The following is a 24,471-nucleotide window of genomic DNA, read 5'->3' as shown; positions in this document are numbered from 1 at the left end:
ACCGGCTGTCACTGTGTGTGCTCCTGCCAGGAAGGAACCTTTAGGATTACTACCTTACAGGTGTGAGTGGAGAAAAATATATCAAAGGAAAGGGAAGGAGGAGTGCTTAGGCAAGTATGAAGAAAATCAGGAAGGACTTTATTAAGGAAGTTAAGGAAGGGCATGGTTAACAGTTTCAGATACCCGGAGAATTCAAATCAAATATGAACTGATGAACTTATGAGATAAATATGAACATAATCAATATTTACAAATGATTGTTGACTTGTTTGCTGGTTTTAGCAAAATACCATTAAATGGTGTTCTATGTCAGCATAAGGAAAGAAAGGCATAGAATCAAAATAACTCAAGTCCTTTATGAGGGCTTATTGGAAACCAAGAGATAATCTCTCAGTAAGTGCAGCAAAGCCATTTTCCCCCTAGTGCTGGAAGAGTTAGCTATTCCTCTGTAAGTAGTTTCCTTGTATGTGGATATCATGTTAAATAAAAAATGTAATTCTTTAAATATTAGCATCACACTCACTGTGGAGAGATGCTTACAGCCTGAGAGGCGCATGGGCACTAAGACCAGCTAAGGAAGAGCAGGCTGAGTGAGATGGCAGGCAGGACTGTCCATGCTGTTTAAATCCTTTCCCTCTTGCTCTGTGCGTATTTGCCATGTTGTTATCTTTGCATCTGGGTAAGTTGGGTACTCCTATGGGCACCTTCACCGTGTGTTCCGAAGAGGGCGAGAAGAAGGAGCGGGAGGAAGGTTGAGAGAATGGTGTGTTTCTAATTTGTGGTTTGTCCTCTGTTGTTTCTTTTATCTGGGGTTTTAAATTTTTCTTATAATATTGCTCAAAATCTTATCAGATACACATGTGTGTATGATATTTCATTGATTTAGATTTTTATATTTGTATCATGTTTTAGATTTTACAAATTATCATGTCTATTTGTTGCTTAATGCTGGAACAACTTCATTAGGTAGACAGGACATTTTTTTCCCCCCTTTGGTTTGTTCTACAAAGATTTGAAGGTAAGCTACTTGTCTAGTATCATAATCCTGTGATCTTTTCATACCATATTGTTCATCCCAACAGTATACAAATTATATGTGTATGTATTGTTTCAGTGTAATTAATTTTATTTTAAGGAAACATGTACATCAATTGGAGAAAGATTTGGCTTCCTCTGGGCATCTTGGTGTCTTTTGGTTATGCCTTTGTTCTTTTAGGTATTCTATTTTTAAATAATTTAAAAATTACCTATATTTTAGGTACATTTTAGGTATTCTTATTATCAAAGAGGGCCTTTGAGAACTCTCTGAGAAGAAAGAATAGTTCATAAAATTTTGCATCACATACTATTGATGGAAAATATCAAATCTGTGTGTAGTTTAAAAAGACTACCATCACCCCTCCCACAAGAAGTGGAGCTCCTAATATATGTTGTCTGTTTTTTGAGTTACTGGTCATGAAATTGTTTAAGTGGGAGTATCAGCACTTAAAAACAATGAAATAGCATAGAAAATATCAGAATACATTACACATGATAGGTGTTTTGCTTCCTGATACTTTTGTTTCAGAAATACATATATGTGTGTATATATATGTGTGTGTGTGTGTGGGCTTCCCTGGTGGCTCAGAGAGTAAAGAATCTGCCTGCAATGCAGGAGACCTGGGTTTGATCCCTGGGTTGGAAAGATCCCCTGGAGAAAAGAGAATGGCAGCCCACTCTAGTATTGTTGCCTGGAGAATTCCACGGACAGAGGAGCCTGGTGGGCTACAATCCATGGGGTTGCAAAGAGTCAGACATGATTTAACGACTAATGCACTTACATATGTGTACTGAGGCATAGGTATAAAATCTGTTTCTTACTGTGGGTCATGATCAAAAAAGCTTGAAAACACTGGCTCAGAAAACTCATTCATTTTATCTTCTTCCAGCTTTTGTTACCTTATTGAACGGGGAACAAGCCCAGAATGCAATTCAGATGTTTCATCAATATTCTTTTCGAGGAAAAGACTTAGTAGTCCAGCTCCAGCCAACAGATGCTTTGCTATGTATCACCAACTTGCCCACTTCTTTTACATTAGAAGAGTTTGAAGAACTTGTTCGTGCTTATGGAAATGTCGAGAGATGTTTTCTTGTCTACAGTGAAGTTACTGGCCATTCCAAAGGCTATGGATTTGTAGAATACATGAAAAAGGACTTTGCTGCAAAGGCTCGATTGGAGCTATTGGGTAAACAGTTGGGAGCATCAGTTGTCTTTGCACAGTGGATGGATGTTAATCTACTGGCCGCAGAGCTCATTCATTCTAAGTGCCTTTGTATAGATAAACTCCCTAGTGACTATAGGGATTCAGAGGAGCTGTTGCAGTTTTTTTCCAGTATCCATAAACCTGTGTTTTGCCAGGTATGTATTTTTAAGGTATTATTTGAAATATTTGAAAATATCTACATATGCATCAGCATGCACTCACATATTTATTATACCTATGTAAATATCACCATGCATAATCTCATTCTACTTTAGTTTGTAATGAACACTTTAATATGATGGTAAATTTTAAATTAATTTTTTTTGTTGATGGGCCAGACTATATTGTTTTTATATAATTATGTCTTAGCAAACCTATCACTTAATGCATCCACCTTCTCCTTCCATCTGTTCTTGACCATTCATGTGTTGATCACTTCATCCACCCACATTTGATTTGTCACATTCTCAGTGCCAGATACCATACTGCTAAATGTCAGAAATATAACAAATGGAAAGATATTCTCTCTATACCTCACAGTTTTGTAGAGTACACTGACAGATAAGCAAATAACTGTACATCCCATATGAAGAGTGAGATAATGCAAAACAGAAAAATGTTACATGGTGTAGAAAGAATGCTTTATTGTGTCTTAGTGGGGTCATGGTAAGTGAGACATTTAGAGAAGATCCCTGAAAACTGACAACATTGGTAAGAATTTTCAAGCACTTTATCAGAATAAAATTGAATAAATTCTACCAAATAGACAAAAATATATACTGTATACGGCTCCTTCCCATACAGATTTTTATAGCACCTGATGAAATCTTTCTCTTTCGCTTCCCTTCATTTCTTCCTTCTATTTATTCTCTCCTCCTTTGCTCCTTCTTATCTCCCAGCTTTCCTCTGCTCACCCTTATTTTTCTGTTATCATACACGTATTGAATCTATACTCTTGCAGTAGAAAGTTCGAAATTTATTATAGTTTATTTAATTAAAATGAATGCTACATCTTACTTTTTCTTACATTTTTGCCCCTCCAATCCCAATATAATCATCAGAGAAAGTGTCCATGGAGCTTCAAAAAATTAGAATACTTTGTGACAAATCTTTGCCAAGTTATTGAAAGTTGTGTTACTGATATGCTGTTCTTGAATACTAAGAATTATATAGTGATATCCTGTGGCCAAACATAATTCTTTGTAGCTTTAGTTGAGGCCTTTGAAGCAAATATAAGGGGAAAGCTGTTTTTTACATATTGTATTTGAATTATGAACCTTGGTGTTAGAATGGACTTAGGTTATCTGGTCTTGTTTTCCATCTGGTTAAAAAAGAAAAAGATTTGTTACAATCATTGTAAATGATCATTTAGCTTTTGTTCAAATATTTTTAAGTAATGGAAAGTTAACTATTAATAGATCATAAGTCATGCCATTGCATATTTGAATGGCTCTCATATTGAATGGAAATATGGCTCTTTAAAATTACCAGTGCTATGAAACTGTAATGATATTTTCTTTTGAAAGACTTAAAATGATTGTATAATTTATTTGGCATGAAGATTATATAGTAAACTAAGAATAATAAAAATATTTTAGAAATTTTCAAAAGCTTAATAAAGCCACTTTAAATGCCTTTATATCTGTTAAAGTCAGGCTCTCCCGTTTGGTAGGTTGACATAGACTATATGGAAGACACAGTCTTCTTACCTTGTGATCAAAAGGGACCAAAGGGACTAATGGCTTTTACAAATCGAAATTTAAGATTTGGTTTGGATAAAAGGAATGAGGTTGTAGGAGAAATATTTGGAAGAGGTAGATATTTTCCCTTTCTCCCACGTGAATGGAAGAATGTTTTATGGAGGAAAAGACATTTGAGGACAGTTTTAAAAGGAAGAAAGGATGAGAAGGGAAAAAAAACAGAAATTTGGTCTACTATATGAAAAAGCTTCAAAAATAAGAGAAAAGAAGCTAAAAAATGACTAAGAAATGATGGAATTGTATACCAATTTATGAGATCCCAAGTCCAAACAGAAGTTTTGTAGATATTTCTATTGAACTATTTCTGTATTTCGGAGACATACAAAGCTAAATTTTATCACATTTATCACTAGATACAAATGTGTTTAAGATGATTCAGATATGTTCAACACTTAGAAACTTTTTAGTGTTGTATTTTTTTCTTACTTTTGTTCTTTGTACCAGTCTTTATGGATCCAGGGCTTTAGTATCTTCCTTCACACTCTTACACATGGGTGACTGGAAATAAATTGAGTTCTGCATTGCAGTTTATTTAGGGCACATTCAGGAAAAGGTTGTGTCCTGCATATGGTATTTTAACAAACCTGGGGCACAATTTCCTAAATCAGGTTTACTTTAGTATACTTGACCAAATTCCTGGGATCTACCTAAAATATTGAAATAAAAGTTGAATATGTTTCCTTCTACTTTTGTTCTCTTGATAATGTGTATAGATACATGATCAAATGTATCTATTTGATCAAATAGATACATGATCAAATTCAACAGGTTTCATCTTTAAAGAACAATTGTTGTGTCCCCACATTTTTCTATAGATTATTAATTATATATATATATTAATACATAGGAACTGTGATCATTTGAACATTGACTTTTAAAATAAACCAGAGATTCAAAGAAGCAGAAAGAAGCTTGACAGAATCTTACTTATCTTCCCATCTTCTAGAAAGACTGTACCTACCCAGCTCGTAAACTTTTATTTTTGGAAAAAAAAAAAAAAAGGAATGCAATATTTTCACCAGTATCATGCTTTGAGACATTTGTCCTTGAATTTACAGATGATATACTTGTAAATACATTCTAACTAAATGTTAGAATTCCCTTTTTAATAATTGTATCACATCAGCTTGCACAGGATGAAGGTAGTTATGTTGGTGGCTTTGCAGTGGTTGAATATAGCACTGCAGAGCATGCTGAAGAGGTTCAACAAGCAGCTGATGGTATGACCATCAAGGGAAGCAAAGTTCAAGTTTCCTTCTGTGCCCCGGGAGCACCAGGGCGAAGTACCTTAGCAGCACTGATAGCAGCTCAACGTGTGGTAAGTTGTTCTTTTTTAAGAACATAGAGAATTCAAGTATCCAAACTAGTTAATCATTGATTGGACTTCCATTATATTTTTATTACATGAAGACATTCTTCTTCTTTTAATTGACTAAATAATACTTCTGCCAAATCAAGCCAGGAGTCAGTAAAATAGAGGAAACTGTGTTTTGTAAAGTGTATTCATCTCAAGAATTGAGGAAATTGTTATTTATTCGTTTAATGTTTGAGTTCCTGTTCTGCAAGGTTTGATTGCAGCATGCCCCCCTTTTCAAAAACTGTTCATAAGTGTGCATGTTGGACTGACTTCTTTATTGGAACTGTCTCTTATTACTCCCCTCTCTACTTCTCTGGTTGAAAACTCCTTGTAGGGAGCAACTATTCCTGCTTCACAGTTTCTTACTCCTTGCACCTAGAATAGTAAATACCCATTGATCAAATGAAGGGAGAAACACACTTTTGAAGGGTCCAGGGAAGACTTCAGAATTGCAAAGGTGACATTTGAATGTAACGTTAAGGTACAATTTTGAAGTGTTGATGGGGGTGGAGAATAGGATTGCCAGATGAATACAGATTTTGCATGAGACATACTTACATTAAACATTATCCATTGTTTATCTGGCACCCGTTTTCACTTGCTGAATCTGGTACCCCCAAGCAGGGAAAATGAGTGATTGAACATCCTCTGGTTGTGACAAAACCTTTCCAGCAGTAGGAGGAGACGAATTTTCATGCTTAAAAAGTGGAAAAGGTCTAGGTAGGCTGAGTGTGTAGAGATGTGTGGTGAAATGGTAGCTCGATACAAGCAGAGGGAGGGCTGGAGCGCTCACAGCTTAGGTGGAACTTGATAAGCGAGGTCAAGTTTACAAATTCCAAAGGGAATTTATAAAGTATATATACACGGTATTGACAAGATCATAGTTAAGACAACAAGAAATCACCTAGTCTGGAAGTGGTTTGTAAATGAAGTGGAGAGAGAAGGACAATCAGGGGAGGGAGGGCAGGCAGAAGAGATGACAGATTTCACTGGTACCCTACCATCATTTCACTTGCCCTCCTTCTCTTATTCTTTGATCTCACCTCTGGTCCTGGATGTCTTCTCCCTTTTTGTTTTTTCCTTCCCTTCTTAGGTTCTTCTGTCATCTGCCGGGGACCAGCCCCGGCTGATCCAGGGTATTCGAAGGGGAGACGGAGTCGGCGACTATTTACATATTTATCAAAGATATAAAGAGTAATAGAATGAGGATAGCTCAGTAGGAAAATTCAGTGGAGAAAAGAGGCTGAGTAGCTTGGTTTACGCGGGAGACCAATAAAACTTCAAGACAAGAAGTTTGCACCACTTACGTAGGCCGCAGGCGCCCTCTCGAATAGCGGAAGGTGCCCCACCCTAGACACCTTCTCGAGTGGGTCTTAGAAGCCCAGGCATAATTAGTAAGCATGGTGGGTTCCACGCTCCAGATGGAGACTCAGCTGGAAGTTAAAGGGAAGAATGACATGGGGAGACCAAGCGTTGGTGAGCAAGGCCCGTAGCTTTATTTTTAACAGGGGCTTTTATACCCTAAGTTACACATAGAGGATAATAGGGGATGCAAAGTCAGCAGTTTTTGATCCTTATCAAAAACCAGGGTTTCTTTCCTGCAAATTTATCGTATACAAATGGTTTAGGTGATTTACACCATCTTCTGGCCAGAAGGCCTATTAACATTTTATGACTCTTGACAAGGACTTATCAACAAAGACTTATTTTCTCTAAGAGTAATTATTTTAAGGTTTGGCGCCATCTTCCAAAGATAAAATTGCATTCCTATAGGGCGGATGTGTAATGGGTTTACAACAAAGGAAAGAATTTATTACCTTAAGGGTCTAAAGTTACTAACACCAAGGCCACTACTTATTTTTTCTACATACCAACTATTAATTAATACACATTCAAGGATACAATTCAGTGGATGTAAAAACTTGGCAACAAGCCTTGGCTCATCAATGAAATCCTTTACTAGTCTTATTCTGACAGTTTCTAACTTACTGAGAGGCTCTAAGCTATTTGAATATCTTAAGCTTCCTGTGCCTCTTGAGGCTGGGAGACTGTAAACAATCGTATGCATAGCTGTAGGAGTCCCAGTAAACTTGTCAGGCGAGTTAGAGAGCCATCTGAGGGGTTTGGATTTAAACACTCCTAATTGCCCAGGAACTTTATTAATTGGAGCTGTAAGTTATCTCTTTGACAGAGAGAGCGAGATGGTGGTGGGGGACAGCCCCCAGTAAAGTCAGAGGTGAAAGCACAAAGCAATAAAGTAGGCAGACTCTGGTTTTTGAGGGGAAGATGCTTGAGAATATCCGGGGAGACTCCCGAGGCTCAATCCCACCTTTGCGTATGCCGAGCCTCCTTCCTCATGACCTTTGTCACGACTGGAATGCCTCACTGGCTCCCGGCAGTCATCCTCATATCCTTGACTGGCATAATTCATGACTTCAGCCATTCTTTCATTGTCAATTTCATTGCCTTTAGTCAAGTTGTCTCTTGATTGGATTGGATTTGCGGAGTTTCTGAGTCTGAATCCATCCAGTCACCCACTTTTGCAGTCAGCATACTCTGTCTTCTTGGAGAAAAACAGACGACTAGGTGACTTAGTGCTTCTTCAAATGTCTGACATTCTAGTTCAAATCTTCACTCTTTTCTAGTCTTTGTCCTTCTTTCTATCTGATGGTCGTGGCTGCTACTTTATAGAAATATACAGGCCATGTGCTGGACTCATTCGTTTACTTTCTCTCACACTCCCTGAGCAAAAGTGCCCCACTTTTTACTTCTTTTTTTTCTTTAATAGCATTCATTCCATAATTACTTACTGGTACATATTTAATTACTAGTACATACGAGATGTACTAGAGGTATTTAGGATTCACCAGTGAACAAAGGTCCATCTAGTCAAAGCTATGGTTTTTCTGGTAGTCATGTATGGATGTGAGAGTTGGATTATAAAGAAAGCTGAGCACAGAATAATTGATGCTTTTGAACTGTGGTGTTGGAGAAGACTTCGAGAGTCCCTTGGACTGCAAGGAGATCCAACCAGTCCATCCTAAAGGAAATCAGTCCTGAATATTCACTGGAGGCTGAGACTCCAGTTCTTTGGCCACCTGATGTGAAGAACTGACTCATTGGAAAAGACCCTGATGCTGGGAAAGATTGAAGGCAGGAGAAGGGGATGACAGAGAATGAGATGGCTGGATGGCATCACTGACTCAATGACCATGAGCTTGAGTAAACTCTGGGAGCTGGTGATGGACAGGGAAGCTGCAGGTGTGCTGCAGTCCATGGGGTTGCAAAGAGTCGGACATGACTGAGCGACTGAACTGAGTGAACAAAACAAAGATCCTTGCTCTCATGGAGGGAGTGCTCTGTTGCCCTCCCACCAAAGCAGGGGCTCATGCCCCCGCCCATCCTCAAGGATCTGCCTCCTCTACTTTCTACTTGACCTGTTGTTCACAACCTCCATCCCATTTGCTTATAAACACACTCAAATCTTTTCCTTTCTAGATGCAGGCCTTTGTAATACTTTTTCCTCACAACTGGAGCTTCTTGAACAATTAGATCCCACTAATCACCTTTTTTTTTCTTTCCATTTCTCATTTCCTTCCCAGCCCAATGCAGTGTAGTTTGTGCCTCTACTATTAAGTGATCTGTTCTCTTTAAGATTGACAGGAATTTTGTAATCAAGTCACATAGGTACTTTTCAGTCTTTCTTTGCCTGGTTTCTTTGCAGCATTTATTTTATTATTATTTTTTTAATATAAATTTATTTATTTTAAATGGAGGCTAATTACTTTACACTATTGTATCTTTGCAGCATTCAAAACCAACTGCCTACTGCCTTGAATTCCACCTATCATTCTTTTCCTCTGAAGCTCTCCTTTTCTTTCTAGTCATGGATCAGTTTGTATATAGTAGGGATTTTCTGTTCTTTGAAAGTTTGAGAGCCTCATCTATGAAACCATGTAGACCTAGTCCTTATGTCTCTCCCAGAAGGAAATCATTGATTACCACTTAAGTTTCTTCTGTGAATATTAGATATATTAGTTTTATTTTTCTCTATGTGGTATATGTGGCATTTGATTATAGTCTACAAATTTATCCATGTAGTCTGAGTTTTAAAATTTACTGACACATAGCTATTTATAAAATTTTATTTTTTAAATGTGTCATGTCTAATCTCTTCTTTTTCATTGTATGTCTTATTTATTTGCATTTTCTTTCCCCCAATTAGTCTGGCAGACTGTTTTGCCTTTCAAAGAAACAGTTTTTATTATTTGTTTTTTCTATCTGTTGCTTATTCTTGCCCTGTCTTTATAATCTTCTTGCTTCTTTCTTTGGACTTACTTTTTCTTTCCCGTCTTTATTAATATCAGTAGTTAGCTCCTCTGTTTTCAACCTACCGTTGTTTCCTGATGAATGCAGTTAAAATAAGTTTACTTCTGTAACTAATGCTATACCTATGTGTCATAAATTTTATATTATGTTTCAATTTTTTAATTATTTCCTTTTAGTGTAATTAATAGTTTTTCCCCAGGTCATAGCTACCTAAGAATTCTTAAAAGCTATTCTTCTGATATAGATTTCTTTTGATATATAATTGACATACAGCATTATATTAGATTTTAGGTGAACTTCTAATGATTCAGTATTTACATATACTATGAAACGATCTCCTCAGTAAGTCTAGTTAGCATCCGTCACCACACATAATTATAGATTTTTTTTTTCTTGTGTTGGGAACTTTTAAGATCTGTCTCTTGGCAGCCCTCAAACGTGCAATAGAGTATTATGCATGGTAGTCAGAGTCACTGTGCTGCACGTTACATTCTCAGGACTTGTCTTCACACTAGAGTTTGTACTTTTCACCCCCTTTGCCATTTCACTCACTCTTCCCCCAGTCCTTCTGCCAGCCATCAGTCTGTCCTCTGTATCTGTGGTCTTGGTTTGTTTTTGTTTTGAGATTCCACATATAAGTGAGATCATACAGTATTAGTTTTTCTCTGTCTGACTTATTTCACTTACCATAATGCCCTCCAAGTTCATCCATTTTGTTACAAATGACAAGATTTCGTTCTTTTGTGGCTGAGTCATACTCCATTGTCTATATACATATACATACCACATTTTCACCAGGGCTTCCCTGGTGGCTCAGATGGTAAAGAATCTGCCTGCAGTGTGGGAGACCTGGGTTCGATCCCTGGGTCAGGAAGATCCCCTAGAGAAGGAAATGGCAACCCACCCCAGTATCCTTGCCTGGAAAGTTCCATGGATGGAGGAGCCTGGCAGACTATAGTCCATGAGGTCTCAAAGAGTTGGACATGACTGAGCAACTTCACTTTCACCATGTTTTCTTTATCCATTCATCAATTTTTAGGACACTTATGCTGTTTTCATATCTTCAGTTCAGTTCAGTTGCTCAGTCGTGTCTGACTGTTTGCGACCCCATGAATCACAGCACGCCAAGCTTCCCTGTCCATCACCAACTCCTGGAGTTCACTCAAACTCACGTGCATTGAGTCGGTGAGGCCATCCAGCCATCTCATCCTCTGTCGTCCCCTTCTCTTCCTGCCCCCAATCCCTCCCAGCATCAGAGTCTTTTCCAATGAGTCAACTCTTCGCATGAGGTGGCCAAAGGACTGGAGTTTCAGCTTTAGCATCATTCCTTCCAAAGAAATCCCAGGGCTGATCTCCTTCAGAATGGACCGGTTGGATCTCCTTGCAGTCCAAGGGACTCTCAAGAGTCTTCTCCAACACCACAGTTCAAAAGCATCAATTCTTCGGCGCTCAGCTTTCTTCACAGTCCAACTCTCACATCCATACATGACCACTGGAAAAACCATAGCCTTGACTAGACGGACCTTTGTTGGCAAAGTAATGTCTCTGCTTTTGAATATGCCATCTAGGTTGGTCATAACTTTCCTTCCAAGGAGTAAGCATCTTTTAATTTCATGGCTACAGTCACCATCTGCAGTGATTTTGGAGCCCCCCCAAATAAAGTCAGCCACTGTTTCCCCATCTATCTGCCATGAAGTGATGGGACCGGAGACCATGATCTTCGTTTTCTGAATGTTGAGCCTTAAGCCAACTTTTTCACTTTCCTCTTTCACTTTCATCAAGAGGCTTTTTAGTTCCTCTTCACTTTCTGCCATAAGGGTGGTGTCATCTGCATATCTGAGGTTATTGATATTTCTCCCAGCAATCTTGATTCCAGCTTGTGCTTCTTCCAGCCCAGCGTTTCTCCTGATGTACTCTGCATAGAAGTTAAATAAGCAGGGTGACAATATACAGCCTGGATGTACTCCTTTTCCTATTTGGAACCAGTTCTGTTGTTCCATGTCCAGTTCTAACTGTTGCTTCCTGACCTGCATATAGGTTTCTCAAGAGGCAGATCAGGTGGTCTGGTATTCCCATCTCTTTCAGAATTCTCCAAAGTTTATTGTGATCCTCACAGTCAAAGTCTTTGGCATAGTCAATAAAGCAGAAATAGATGTTTTTCTGGAACTCTCTTACTTTTTCCATATTGTTTCATATCTTGGTTATTGTAAATAATGCAACAATGAATATGGGGGTCCATATATCTTTTTGAGTTAGGGTTTTTTTGTTTCTTTGGATAAATACCTAGAAGTTGACTTGCTGGGTCATATGGTAGTTCTATTTTAAATTTTTTGAGGACCCTCTGATGTATTTGCTAACACTTGTCATGTTGTCTTTAAACTTTTTTCCTTTATTTTTGTTTCCCATTTACTATTGAAAAAATTAGAATTTTCTTCTGCTTTAAAAGTGACATGTTTTCTTTTATCCTATGGGTGATTATTCCTAGCTTATTAACACCCAAGGCTGATCAGTATCTCTTTCTTCCTTCCCACATAGTTCATTCTAAATTCCATCCTGCTGCTTCCTTCGATTACACCTTCCACCATATTGAGAATACATAAAGTACATCTTTAAGATTGCCTTAATTTGTGTGTTTTTTTTCTTTTTGAGGGGGTGCCTAATACCATGCAGCTTGCAGGGTCTTAGTTCCCTGACAGAGATTGAACCCAGGTCATGGCAGTGAAAGCACTGAGTCGTAACCACTGGACTGCCGTTCAGTTCCCAACCTTAATGTTTTTGCTTGCTTTTATGGTCTTGATTTTTGTATACATGATTCAAATTAGCTGCAGTATTACATATCTTAATTTCCACATATCATGTAAAGTCATGCATTTATTCTTATTTTAAGAAAGCATATGCATGTAGTAAAACTTTTGAGACTGTGTATGGCTGGAAATAGTTTTTATTTCTTTTCCACATTTAATAGCTTAGCTGAATATAAAAATCTAGATTCAAAGATTTTTTTCCTGCAGCACTTTGAAAATATTAATTTGTTCCCTTCTTAAATCCAGTGATGATACATTGAGAATTAAAATGATATTAATCTGCTTCTTGTTTTGTTTTGGGTTTTTTTTTTTTTTTTGAGATATGTTCTTCCTTACTGGAAGTTTTTACTGTTGGGGGCGGGCAGGGCTTTGATGTTCTTAATTTTATGCCATAAAATGTGAGCAGGTGTGTTTTTTTCTGTATCGTAATTGGAACCCCTTCATTTTGTGGTCTTGAGTTTTTTTTTTAATTCTGGGAAATTCTCAGCCATTATTTCTTCAAAGATTTCCTTCATTTCTAATCCTTCAGATACTCCTTTTATGTAGGTCTTAAGACTTCCAGTCTCTTCATTGCCTTGGTTTTTTCTTTTGTTTGCATTTTTCATTACCATTTTATTTTGTTGTTAGTTCCTGCTTTATCCTTTGCTCATATATTCTTTGATCTTTATCTGACCTGACCTTTCAGATCACTGTTTTGTTTTTCAGTTGCATATATCCTACTATTTAACATATCTATTAAAGCACAGAGTAAAGGTTAAGAATAATTCTTTATGTGTTTCTTCGATTCCCTCACCTGTAGAATGGGGGTATAATACCAACCCTGTAGAGTTGCTTTTGGGCATTAAGTGATTTAGTCCATGTAACAGGCTTAGAACAATGCCAAGTATATACAGTAAGTGATGGCTGCTATTATTTTTTCCCAAACAGTTGTGCTTTTTGTACATCATATTGCCAATTGGTGTTCTTTATAACTGCTTCTCCATGATTCATGTTACCAATAAAAATCTGTTATCTTTTTTTAGGATATCTGCTTAGTTTAGTTAACATTCTTACTACTTCCTATCATCTCGTATAGGTGCTTCAGTTTGTTGCCTTTAGTTTTTGTGGCTGCATTTTCCAAGTGTCTACTGTGATTACATATTTCTTTTGGTAGCGGGGTGGCTATTGGATTCCTTGTATGTGAGTCTGTAGACGTTGAAGGGCTAGAGGATGGACAAGGAGAGCTGATTTTTAAAAACTGAGAACAATGTCATATATTTAGCTACCCAGTTATATGTATGTAAAGCCCATCCATCTTTGTTTCATATTAGAAGATTAATGAATCAAGACCTTAATTATAAGAAGACATTGCTTTGTAAAGCATCCCACATTATTAAACTTTAGATCAACATTATAGTAAGGTTCTTCTGTAGTATCAAAGAATTCATGTTGTGTCAGGGCACCTCCCTGTTAGTAAATTCAGATTCCCTTGATATCTTGTCCCTTGCATGAAGAGGTTTATCTGACTAAATTGTTAGTTCTCTTAAAGCCAATTTCTATTTCACTGAAACATTCTAAGGATTTTGGTGTATGTTGCATGAATATCTTAGAATGCTATGCTGTGCTTATTTGCTCAGTCGTGTCTGACTCTTTGTGACGCCATGGACCACTGCCCACCAGGCTCTTCTGTCCATAAGCATTCTCCAGGCAAGAATACTGGCGTGGGTTGCCATGCCCTTCTCCACGGGACCTTCCCTACCCAAGGATCAAACCCAAGTCTCCCGCCTTGCAGGTGGATTTTTTACCAGCTGAGCTACCAGAGAAGCTCATATCTTTTTATAATTACGAATTGTGGTAGAATGTATACAAGTGTATGACTAGAAATAAAACAAGTTGTGTTTATTATAAAATAGATCTAATCAGACAAATGAGAATTTCCGAAAAAAAAAAAAAGCCTTTACAGTTTCATCTTTGTGCTTACCCATGTTCTAATTTTTGTATTTCTGTATTCATCAAAGAGGCACAGTAATCAAAAGGGCTTACTTCCAGAGCCAAATCCAGTGCAAATCATGAAAAGTTTAAACAACCCTGCCATGTTGCAAATTCTTCTACAACCCCAGCTCTGTGGGCGGACTGTTAAACCAGGTAAGCATCACGTGTACTAATGACATGTAGAATATTGGCATGAGGTTAATTGTACATGAAAAACACATTTAAATTAGTCCACGGTATTTATTTTTTCTAGAATTTATCAATGAATTTTAATTAATGACCTGAGGTGAAAATATGTTTTGACTCTTTTTGGTAGGCACAAATTGCTTATGGATTTCCTGATTTTTTTAAAACTAAGTATTAAATATTAAACCTTCAAGTGTAGATACTGGTTGCCATGAATTTCTAAACCAGGTTTCACATGGTTTAATAAGGTAATATTTGACATACTACATTGTTACAGCTCATTTTAGCAAAGGATATCATACTTTTCTATGTAATATTTTTGGCAGAATTACTTTGTTGGAAAGTGCTAAGGATCAGTTTCCTCTCTGCTGTTATCTTTTTTTTCATTGTGAAATTGTTTTACTTTGTTGAAAATGATGAAAACAATATCATTTTCTTGAATTGTAGAAATTGTTATAATGTTGGCATGCATTAAATATCTGTCTATTTAGTATTCATTGGAGGCGTTTGTCTTTGGAAATGCATAGCTGTACATACACAAAATGTATACTTTATCATTAGGAAGTGAATGCCTGTATTCAACATTAAGCTTTATTACAAATGTTTAGATTAAATGTATCATTCTGTTTCAGCTCCATCTGGTCTAACACCAACTAGCATACTACAGTGCTATTGTAGCACTAACTGCCTAGAGTTAGCACGGATGCTATGAGTGAGGGCTTAAGTCCTCAGTAGGTCTGCCCCTACTTCATATACTAGCCACACAACAGAGGTCTCCAGGCCTGTTCTGGCTAACTCACTTCAAATTTGGGAGTTCCTGTGACACTACAGGTTCAATAATGTGTTCAGTTCGTTCAGTTGCTCAGTCGTGTCCAACTCTTTGCAACCCCATGAATTGCAGCATGCCAGGCTTCCCTGTCCATCACCAACTCCTACAGCTTGCCCAAATTTATGTCCATCGAGTTGGTGATGCTGTCCAACCATTTCATCCTCTGTTGTCGTCTTCTCCTCCTGCCTTCAATCTTTACCAGCATCAGGATCTTCTCCACTGAGTCTATAGACTCCCATAGCTTAGGAGAGCACTGTACTTACTAGTACAGTTTTGTTACAAAGGATGTAACTCAGAAACAGCATAATCAAGAGACTTAGGGCTGTGGCTCGTAGGTCCTAACTGCAGAGGTTTTATGTTCTTTCCCCGTAGGATCAGAGCATATTTGCCTCCCAGCACACCAGTGTATTAATTAACCAGAGATCTCTACTGAACTAGCTTCAGTGTCTAGAGGTTTTATGGGGGTTTTATATGTAGGCATGACTGGCCATGTTATTGAACTCTTATCTGCAGTTCTCTTCCTCTTCCTGGAGGTCAGGAGGCTAGGCTAATACTTATCTTGGAGAGACAGCAGTGAGCAGTCCTGAAGAGAGATCTTAGTTCCCTGCTCAGGAATTGAACCTAGGAAACCTAAATGAAAACCAGGAATCCTAGCCACCAAGCCACCAGGAGCTAGGTGCTAGAGGCAAAATGGCCCTGTCTCTTGCCCCCATTTGAAAGCAAGAATGTTTCAAGGAGGCAAAAACTATTAAAAACAGGTATAAAGTTTATTATTAGAGTCACAGCACAATGTATGGGAGAGCACATGGAGAAATAGTGTATTTAAGACAGAAACAAGGCAGAAGTACACATCCAATGAGGAGTGCAGTGAAGACATTTAAATCACATAGAACATTGTTTCCCGGTCTTTGTTTACATCTGGCCAATTATTATTTTTTTTTAATTAATTAATTTATTTTAATTGGAGGCTAATTACTTTAAAGTATTGTAGTGGTTTTTGCCATGCATTGACATGAATCAGCCATGGGTGTACATGTGTTCCCCCTCCTGAGCCCCTGCCACCTCTGTCCCCATCCCATCCCTCAGGGTCATCCCAGTGCACCAGCACTGAGCACCCTGTCTCATGCATCGAACCTGGACTGGCAATCTGTTTCACATATGATAATATACATGTTTCAGTGCTATTCTCTCGAATCATCCCACCCTCGCCTTCTCCCGCAGAGTCCAAAAGACTGTTCTTTACATCTGTGTCTCTTGCTGTCTCACAAATAGGGTCATGGTCATTGTTACCATGTTACCATCTGACTGATCCCTGGACCCTCCCCCAGATGTGTGAGCACCTTTTTGGTAAGATGGATCCTACCACAGAGGCCTATGGGTACATGTCCACAGTTATTATGGGGTGAGGCCCTCTCCCTTTTTGACCCCCTAAGAAGCCTCCCTGCACACATGCAGATAGGGAAGTCTTCCTTGACCTCAGGCACCTTATCTCTTTGCTTTAGCAGAATTCAGCTTGTGCCACTAGCTTTGTCCTTGAGTGTCTGGGTAAGAGCAAGGCTTGAATTTTACTCTACTTGACAAACACCAGCAGCCCACCTACAGGCCCATCTATCTTCTACCTCAATATCACATGGCTCAAAGCCCCCATTCAATAATCACATGTTAGGTCTTTCAGGTATGACCAGTCCCCATTCCGAAGCCATGTAGGGGCCTACCCTGAGTCACCTCATTGATTAGCATGACAAAAACATTCCTATCCGCTGGGGATGTTCCAAGGGTTTGAGTTTCCCCTCTAGGAACCAAAGACAAAGACCAGTTAAATTTTTTATTATACCAACAATGTTCATATTAAGTACTTAATATAATCATCAATTATTATTGTGTAAGAAGTATCTTCAGAGGTGTCCAGCTCAGCCTATTATGCAGTCAATTATCCCCCCTACAATTTTTTTTTTCAGAATTAGATGAAACTTTCAGTTCAGTCACACAATCATGTCTGACTCTTTGCGACCCCATGGACTGCAGCACGCCAGTCTTCCCTGTCCATCACCAACTTCCAGAGTCCATCCAAACCCATGTCCATTGTGTCGGTGATGCCATCCAACCATCTCATCCTCTGTCGTCCCCTTCTCCTCCCACCCGTAATCTTTCCCAGCATCAGGGTCTTTTCAAATGAGTCAGCTCTTTGCATCAGGTGGCCAAAATATTGGAGTTTCAGCTTCAATGTCAGTCCTTCCAATGAACACCCAGGACTGATCTCCTTTAGGATGGACTGATTGGATATCCTTGCAGTCCAAGGGACTCTCAAAAGTCTTCACCAACACCACAGTTCAAAAGCATCAATTCTTCAGCACTGAGCTTTCTTTATAGTCCAACTCTCACATCTGTACATGACTACTGGAAAAACCATAGCTTTGACTAGATGGACATTTGTTCGCAGAGTAATGTATCTGCTTTTTAATATGGTGTCTTGGACTGCAAGGAGATCCAACTAGTCCATCCTAATGGAAATCAGTCCTCAATATTCATTGGAAGGACTGATGCTGAGGCTGAAACTCCAATTTTTGGCCACCTGATGTGAAGAGCTGACTCATTGGAAAAGACCCTGATGCTGGGAAAGATTGAAGGCAGGAGGAGAAGGGGACGACAGAGGATGAGATGGTTGGATGGCATCACCAACTCAATGGACATGAGTTTGAGTAAACTCCAGGAGTTGGTGATGGACAGGGAGGCCTGGTGTGCTGCATTCCATGGGGCCGCAAAGAGTTGGACACAACTGAGCAACTGAACTGATGTACTCCTTTCCTGATTTGGAACCAGTTGTTGTTCCATGTCCAGTTCTAACTGTTGCTTCCTGACCTGCATACAGATTTCTCAGGAGGCAGGTCAGGTGGTCTGGTATTCCCATCTCTTGAAGAATTTTCCACAGTTTGTGGTGATCTACAGTCAAAGGCTTAGGCAGAAGTAGATGTATAGTCGATAAGGCAGAAGTAGATGTTTTTCTGGAACTCTCTTGCTTTTTTGATGATCCAACAGATGTTGGCAATTTGGTCTCTGGTTCCTCTGCCGTTTCTAAATCCAGCTTGAACATCTGGAAGTTCATGGTTCATGTACTGTTGAAGCCTGGCTTGGAGAATTTTCAGCATTACTTTACTAGCATGTAAGATGAGTGCAATTGTGCGGTAGTTTGAGCATTCTTTGACATTGCCTTTCTTTGGGATTGGAATGAAAACTGACCTTTTCTAGTCCTGTGGCCACTGCTGAGTTATCCACATTTGCTGACATATTGAGTGCAGCACTTTCACAGCATCATCTTTCAGGATTTGAAATAGCTCAACTGGAATTCCATCACCTTCACTAACTTTGTTCATGGTGATGCTTCCTAAAGCCCACTTGACTTCACATTCCAGGATGTCTGGCTCTAGGTGAGTGATCCCACCATCGTAATTATCTGGGTCGTGAAGATCTTTTTTGTATAGTTCTTCTGTGTATTCTTGCCCCCTCTTCTTAATATCTTCTGTTTCTGTTAGGTCCATACCATTTCTGTCCTTTATTGTGCCCATCTTTGCATGAAACGTTCCCTTGGTGTCTCAAGTTTTCTTGAGATCGCTAGTCTTTCCCATTCTGTTGTTTTCCTCTATTTCTTTGCGTTGATCGTTGAGGAAGGCTTTCTTATCTCTCCTTGCTATCAAATGGGTATATCTTTCCTTTTCTCCTTTGACTTTCACTTCTCTTCTTTTCTCAGCTGTTTGTAAGGCCTCCTTGGACAACCATTTTGCCTTTTTTCATTTCTTTTTCTTGATATAGTCTTGATACCTGTCTCCTGTACAATGGCACGAACCTTTGTCCATAGTTCATCAGGCACTCTGTCTATCAGATCTAATCCCTTGAATCTGTTTCTCACTTCCACTGTATAATTGTAAGGGATTTGATTTAGGTCATACCTGAATGGTCTAGTGGTTTTCCCTGCTTTCTTCAATTGAAGTCGGAATTTGGCAATAAGGGGTTCATGATCTGAGCCATAGTCAGCTCACAGTCTTGTTTTTGCTGACTGTATAGAGCTTCTCCATCTGTGACTGCAAAGAATATAATCAATCTGACTTCGGTATTGACCATCTGGTGATGTCCATGTGTAGAGTCCTTGTGTTGTTGGAAGATGGTGTTTGCTATGACCAGTGCGTTCTCTTGGCAAAACTCTGTTAGCCTTTGCCCTGCTTCATTCTGTACTCCAAGGCCAAATTTGCCTGTTACTCCAGGTGTTTCTTTACTTCCTACTTTTGCATTGCAGTCCCCTGTAATGAAAATGACATCTTTTTGGGGTATTAGTTCTAGAAGTCGTGTAGGTTTTTATAAAACCATTAAACTTCAGCTTCTTCAGCATTACTTTTTGGGGCGTAAACTTGGATTACTGTGATATTGAATGGTTTGCCTTGAAAACGAACAGAGATCATTCTGTTGTTTTTGAGATTGCATCCAAGTACTGCCTTTTGGACACTTGTTGACTGTGATGGCTACTCTCTTTCTTCTAAGGGATTCTTGCCCACTGTAGTAGATAAAATGGTCATCTGAGTTAAATGAGACTTTAAAGATAAAGCTTTAACCTCCTGCAATTTTAATGGCATAGAGATATCCTTTGTATGTCTTGACTACTCAAAGCATAAGCAGCTCATTATTTGCAAGGCAACTATTCCCTGGTTTGACAAATTTAATTACTAGGTTTTTTCTTATATTAGATGGTAATTTCTATCACTTTTAGCTGCTTATTCTAGTTCTTCCTATGAAGAAACATAGAATAAATCTATCCTTCTTCCGTAAGAATAGCCTTCTGATGTTTGGAGATAACTATCATGAAACTGTAGTCATCTTTGATTCTCTTTGTTTTCTGTTCTGCAGACCAGTGGTGTCCTTTTGTTTATTTTTTGTCTATGCATTCTATCAGTGAGGTATATTTTTAGTGGAACCCCAGTATATACAGTTTATGTATCACATGTGTCAATTACATAAACGCACCTTTGTCAACCCATATATTAAGAATTGATAAAACTAAATATTTTTATATTTTAAGATGAAAATATAAATAGCAGTCTCTTTTTAGAACCATTTTATTTATTTTAATTTTACTTTTTTATTCAAGTATAGTTGATTTACATTGTTGTGATGGTTTCAGGTATACAGCAAAGTGATTCAGTTATGCATGTGTATCTACTTCTTTCAGATTCTTTTCCCTTAGGTTATTACAAAATACTGAGTGTAGTTTGCTTTATACACCTCTTCTACATCTTCATAACCTATAGTTCCGTACTTGACTTTCCACAACAGGTCATAGGATATGCTCTCCAGAGCCCCCAGTAAGTTTTCCTCTCCTAATATGTTATCTTGGTTGCCTTGCAGAATGGCGTACACAGACAAATTTATCCTGTCGATGGGTTCTAATCACCACAAAATGCAGTGGGATTTCCTTCCTATCATCATTATATTTCTATTAATACAGTCCAAGATTGTATCAGTGTTTAAAGAAGTATATTACACTTGTGGGTCTATTCGAAAGTAATAGTTCACACCTGGGCTATCTTTAGTAACTTCTCCCCAAAATTAATTTTTCTCTTCTTTGTATCTGAGGATATGTATTCTCCCCCTCTGCTTTTCTCCTCAGGTTGGTATATGACCATATGAGATTATACTTTTTCACTTTAGTGCTACTTTTATAGTTTTAAGAAGAATATTTCAGTATTTTACTGATAACTTTTGCTTTATTTAGAATGGGAAACGAAGAGGGTTAAATACCTTACTTGAACACATGCAAAGCTTCTGGAGAATGTGTGGAAAGTTTGTTGGTGTTCAGGAAAGACAAACTATCTTGTTAATCAAGAAGTTTCATTTGTTTTTTCCTTACTGTGTTTGTTACTACATTTTAACTATATTCCTTATATCCTAAACTCTTCACAGAGGCCTCTGAGCAACCTAAAATAGTTACAAAGGGTCATAATTCTCTGAGATTATCCTTATATTGTAAGATACATATATATACAAGTGTGCCTTATTTTATTGTGCTTCACAGATACTGTGTTTTTTTTTTTTAAATTGAAGGTTTGTGGCAACACTGCTTTGTCAGATGATGGTTAGCATTTTAAAACTGAGGTGTATATATATTGTTTTAGATATGTAGCATAAACATAACTTTTTTATATGTACCAGGAAACAAAAAAAAATTGTGTGACTTACTTTACTACGGTAATCACTTTCTTGGAGTGACCTGGAACCAAATCTTCAATGTTTCTGAAGTATGCCTATATGATATATTTGTATTTAAACCCTTGTGTTACTTCTTGCTCATTGTATCATTTTTTTTTCAAGTAACTGACACATATTTACTTGTTTATTGCCTTTTCTTCCACTAGAACAGAGAAGGCTCCATAAAGGCAAAGATTTATCTGTTTTGTTCCTCTCAGGCACCTAAAACAGACCTGCTATTTAGAGTAAAAAGTACTTAAATATTGTTTACTGATTAAACTCCTTCCTTTACCTCTCTGTTGCATGACTTGTACATACCTGGTGATATATGATCTACTCTGTAAATTTTTAACTACCTTTCTTGTCTGCCTTCTTTTCTGTCTAATCTGTGCACAACCATCAGGTTGATTTTCCTCCCACACCCACTTTATGTTACTTGAGCCATACTGATCTTTTCTTTTCAATCCAGACGTTTGAACTACCTTAAAAAATGCAGTATAATGTAAATATTGTAACTTATAGTCTAAATTGTAGTTTTAGCAGCTTTCAGTTCAGTTTAGTTGCTTAGTCGTGTCCGACTCTGTGATCCCATGGACTGCAACACGCCAGCCTTCCCTGTCCACCAACTCTCGGAGCTTATCAAACTCATGTCCATCGAGTTAGTGATGCCATCCAACCATCTCGTCCTCTGTCATTCCCCTCTCCTCCTGCCTTCGATCTTTCCCAGCATCAGGGTCTTTTCTAATTAGTCAGTTCTTCGCATCAGGTGGCCGAAGTCTTGGAACTTCAGCTTTAGCATCAGTCCTTCCAGTGAATATTCAGGACTGATCTCCTTTAGAATGGACTGATTAGATCTCCTTGCAATCCAAGGAACTCTCAAGAGTCTTCTCCAACACCACAGTTCAAAAGCATCAATTCTTCAGCGCTCAGCCTTCTTTATAGTCCAACTCTCACATCCATACGTGACTACTGGAAAAAACCATAGCTTAAACTAGATGGACCTTTGTTGGCAAAGTAATGTCTCTGCTTTTTAATTCACTGTCTAGGTTTGTCATAGCTTTTCTTCCAAGGGGCAAGTGTCTTTTAACTTCTTGGCTGCAGTCACCATCTGCAGTGATTTTGGAGCCCAAGTATGTCACTGTTTCCTTGTTTCCCTATCTGTTTGCCATGAAGTGATGGGACCAGATGCCATGATCTTAGTTTTTTGAATGTTCAGTTTTAAGCCACCTTTTTCACTCTCCTCTCACTTTCACCATGCTTTATTGAGGTATAATTGAGGCACAGTCATCTGCACATATTTAAATTGTACAAATTGGTAAACTTTTCCATTTATATGACCCACGATCATCATAATCAAAACAATGAAGATATTCATTACTTTCAAAACTTTCCTTTTGCCTGTTTTTAACCCACCCTTCTCCTCATCCCCAGGAAACTAATGATTTGCTTTCTGTCACTAAAGTTTGTATTTTCTAGAAATGTATATAAATGAAGTCAAACAGTATGTACTGTATGACTTCTTTCCCTCAGCTTATTATTTTGAGATTCATCCATGTTGCTTCATGTTATCAGTAGTTTTTTTCCTTTTTAACTCTGAGCAGTATTCTGTTCCACAATTCGCACTTTCATTGATTTGTTGAACATTGGGTTATTTCCTGTTTGGGGTCGTTAGAGATAAAATTGCTCTGGACATTTGCTTTTATTCTTTATTTGGCTGCACTGGGTTTTAGCTGTGGCACAGGGGATCTTGAGTCTGTTGCAGCATGCAGGATCTTTAGTTGTGGCACGTGGGACCTAGTTCCCTGATCAGGACAGAACCTGGGCCCTCTGCATTGGGAGTAGAGTCTTAACCACTGGATCACCAGGGAAGTCCCCCACCTGTGTTCTAATGTGTTTTCTGCCCAATTTACATTCTCACCATCAGTGTCCAAGGCTGTAGTTCACTCAGTGTCCTCACCAACATTTGACATACTGACCCTTTAATTTTAGCCTTTCTGTTTGGTTTATATCTTATTGTGGTTTTAATTTGAATATCCCTTTTGACAAATGGTTTTGAACATCTTTTAATGTACTAATTTATCATCTTAATATCTCCTTAGTTAATGTATCTTTTGAAATATTTTGTACATTTTTTATTTATTTATTTTAAATTTAAATTTATTTATTTTAATTGGAGGCTAATTACTTTACAATATTGTATTGGTTTTGCCATACATCAACATGAATCCGCCACAGGTGTACACGTGCTCCAGCTGTTGATCTTAAGTTGTTAGGGTTCTTTATTCTAGATACAACTCCTTTATTGGATATATTTGGGTTTGCAGCCACTCTGTAGGCTGTCCTTTTATTTTCTTAATATCTTTTGAAGAAGAAAATTGCTTATTTTGACAATGTCCTGTTTATTATTTTTTTATTTTCTAATTCATATTTCTTATGTCATGTTTAAAAAATCTTTGCCAAATTCGAGATAACAAAAATGTCCTCCTGTGTTTTCTTCAAGAACTTTTATAATTTTACCTCTTAAGTTTAGGTTTATAAATGATTTCAAGTTAATTGTTATTTACAATATGAGGTAAAGGTCCAGGTTAATATTTTTTTTGCAGTTGTTCTAGCATAATTTGTTAAAAAAGATTATCCTTTTTCATTGAATTTCTTGACACTTTTTTCAAAAATCAATTGATTGTATACATAGGGCTCTGTCTCTGGACCCCCTATTCTATTTCATTGATCTAAATGTCTGTATTTATACCAATACTGCGTT

At 37.9% G+C, this 24,471-nt stretch overlaps 1 protein-coding gene across 2 annotated transcripts in view; it reads left to right on the top strand.

The window, feature by feature from the left end:
• The window catches only part of RAVER2 (ribonucleoprotein, PTB binding 2), a 137,132-nt gene that overhangs the window by 44,317 nt on the left and 68,344 nt on the right, over positions 1-24,471 (top strand). For both annotated transcript variants that reach the window (XM_027537019.1, XM_027537018.1), the window contains exons 3-5: positions 1,929-2,398; positions 5,130-5,321; positions 14,491-14,617. In XM_027537019.1, the coding sequence (XP_027392820.1) occupies positions 1,929-2,398; positions 5,130-5,321; positions 14,491-14,617 (789 nt within the window). The remainder of the gene's footprint in view (positions 1-1,928; positions 2,399-5,129; positions 5,322-14,490; positions 14,618-24,471) is intronic.

Source organism: Bos indicus x Bos taurus, chromosome 3 (assembly GCF_003369695.1).
Source record: "Bos indicus x Bos taurus breed Angus x Brahman F1 hybrid chromosome 3, Bos_hybrid_MaternalHap_v2.0, whole genome shotgun sequence".
Taxonomy (NCBI): Eukaryota; Metazoa; Chordata; class Mammalia; order Artiodactyla; family Bovidae; genus Bos; species Bos indicus x Bos taurus.
The sequence above is the reverse complement of the archived record's forward strand: the minus strand, read 5'-3'. Positions and strand labels throughout refer to the sequence as shown.